This window comes from Diaphorina citri, unplaced genomic scaffold (genome assembly GCF_000475195.1).
Source record: "Diaphorina citri unplaced genomic scaffold, Diaci psyllid genome assembly version 1.1 scaffold482, whole genome shotgun sequence".
NCBI classification, from domain to species: Eukaryota; Metazoa; Arthropoda; class Insecta; order Hemiptera; family Psyllidae; genus Diaphorina; species Diaphorina citri.
The window spans coordinates 207,480-210,124 of NW_007377917.1; the positions used below are offsets into that span (position 1 = coordinate 207,480).

Genomic DNA, 2,645 nt, shown 5'->3' on the forward strand with positions numbered 1-2,645 from the left:
GACTCACCGGGGCGTTGTAGGTCAGTGCCTCAGTTAGTAAACGAACTGTGTTTAAAGAACTGGGCGGCCCTTAGCTTGGGCTCAGAGGCTGCACGTTCCGCTCACGTCACTGATAATGCGGTACCGTCGACTGATTTTTTTTTCTTCCTAAAAAACGTGATGCGTACATCCCAAAGTCGATTTCCGGGCAAGGGCTGAACAACAGGCCTTTTTTTTTTTATATATAGCGCCAGCACACATTCACCCTTGTGAGTAAATTTTAATGTACTCCATGGATGTTCCTGTAAAACACAGCAAGCCTTTTTTTTAGCCAGCACACATTACCCTTGTGAGAAGTAAATTTTAATGTAACCGGATGTTCCTGTAAAACACAGCAAGCCTTTTTTTTTTAGCACACAGCATATATCACCCTTGTGAGCGTAAATTTAATGTAACGATGTTCTGAAACACAGCAAGCCTTTTTTTGTAACCCCAGCGCACATCACCTTTGTGAGTAAATGTTATGTACCGGTTGTTCCAGTAAGATTTTTTTTTTTTTAGCACACTTCGAGTGTTCACCCTTGCTTGGGAATTGTATTAGGGGTATAAGATGAACGAGATGAATGTGGTTCTACCTGCCCCCATCTCTTCATCGACGAAGTCAGTGCAGTCTAAACTTGTATCCGTGTAAGTTAGTAGCTGTAACCTAAGTGGAACTCAGGAACGTACGTCTCTCTTTCCCGTTTGGCCCGTGGGCGTATACGGTACCTGTCCCCACCGCCTTGGGTGCGGTCCGGAACCGAAAGTGGCTGAAGGGCAAGGACCTTGTTTAGTAAAATAAAAAGTTCTACTCAAAAAGTGGGAGGCAAAAAATAAAGCATCAGTACCTTGTTGACGAATCTAATCCTGCGCACACCGAGACACAGCATCGATACCGGCTAACAGCAATCATACGGAGAGTAGTCCTACCGCACTCTTCTCTGTTTACTTAACCGAAAGGCGTAAATCCAGCGCCATTGTGCCTCTTGTGATCTTTCATCGGGCAACTTTATAAACGTTAGCTTTATGCATACATGATTTTAAAAACATAGCAAACTTGATTACAAGCGCAGCCCTGTCCTTAGCTTGGCTGCTTGGATCGCGAATTATACAGTCCGCGCGATGGGAGGTTCGAAGGTTCGATTGATCTGATCAGAAGAACAAAGACTACTAACCCGTAGACTCATACAGAGCTTTCGAGTGGTTTGAAAAATCGAGAATGGAGCCAACCACATCATGCCAGATTTCCGCGGCGGACCATTTTGTCCTACCGCACCCAAGCTTAGGGTCGGCTAAAACCATACCTTAAAATAGGAGACTGTATATTAAACTCTTAAACTGGTGTTATTATCATCAATCAGGATGACAACCTCAAATTTCCCTGAAAAGTCAGGATACGCTCGTCATAAATTTATCCGTGATAATAAAATAATATAATAAATAATAATAATCAACTTACGGCTAGAGTTACACAAAATAAAATCCGATCGAGACTAAAGAACTAATTAACCTGTTATTCATTAATAAGAACGAAATGGACGAAGGACATAAGAGGCCAGTTTCGAAACTCAACTAGTAGTCCCTGTCCCTGTGACTCCCGCACCGAACTCTTTTACTCTCCTTATTACCAATATGGTCGTACCCGGAGGTTAGTGACCGTGTAAGTGGTAGACAAGCCCAAATTCGGGACATCTTTGTTTTCTTAAAATTTAAACATGAGTTGAATAGTTTTTAAAACAGTCCATTTAAAGTTAGGCTTCAAAATGATTTAGTTTTGGCGACGTTTGTCTAGTTCCAAGCTAAAGGCCGCCCCAGTTTTTAACATAGTCCTCGTGAGGAAAATGAGTAGCTATGACATATAAATGCGCATAGCGACCGGTGCCAGCATGCTAGGTAAACATTGGATGTTTGGATTATTGAGATATTGGGAAAAAACCTACAATGCTGCAGTGAGCACCAAAGTTGTGATATAATAACATAAACTGCAGTTACATTTACATTTATTTACACTCCTTTTTTTTAACTTCATTTTTGTTGGAACAAGCTTGAATATGAGAAACACAAGACCATTGTTATTCTAAACGGTTTGGTCAACTAAAACCTTGTCAACAATTTTCACCATTCATTAAAACGTTTGCCTCATTTTTCTCCCCTCAGAAAAACGGAATCGAAAAGAACTTGGGCCTGGGCAAGTTGTCCGACTTCGAGAAGGAATTGGTGAAAGCGGCCGTGCCTGAGCTGAAGAAGAACATTGCTAAGGGCGAAGAGTTTGTTGCCAAGAGTTAAATCCGGCCCTGCCCGAAAATCACCTCTCAAGATAAACACCAAGCTAAAGGTGTGTCCAAACATAGTCGATCGACGGCCATCGAGTATGTGCGCACACACCTGAACACCCATATTTGTGAAGAAAATACTGACTCTCAAGTAGCACTGAAGGCGTTAATTCCAAACATCATGCATGCCTTCATGGCCAAAATTAAACATCTATTGGGCCTAAATTGACTTCAGTCTGACTTAAGGGCGAGAATTTTTGTTCATAAATACGGGTCTTTCAATAACCGATATGGATTTAAAATTCAAGTTTAAGTGATTTCTGATCGGTTTATTCTTAATCCACAATTTAAAAT

At 41.4% G+C, this 2,645-nt stretch overlaps 1 protein-coding gene across 1 annotated transcript in view; it reads left to right on the top strand.

Moving 5' to 3' along the window:
• LOC103509286 (malate dehydrogenase, mitochondrial-like) overlaps nt 1-2,512 on the top strand; it is a 29,981-nt gene extending 27,469 nt beyond the window's left edge. The window contains exon 5 of the mRNA XM_026823667.1: nt 2,176-2,512. Within this exon, the coding sequence (XP_026679468.1) occupies nt 2,176-2,304 (129 nt within the window). The 3' untranslated portion in view covers nt 2,305-2,512. The remainder of the gene's footprint in view (nt 1-2,175) is intronic.
• Nucleotides 2,513-2,645: the final 133 nt, after the last annotated feature.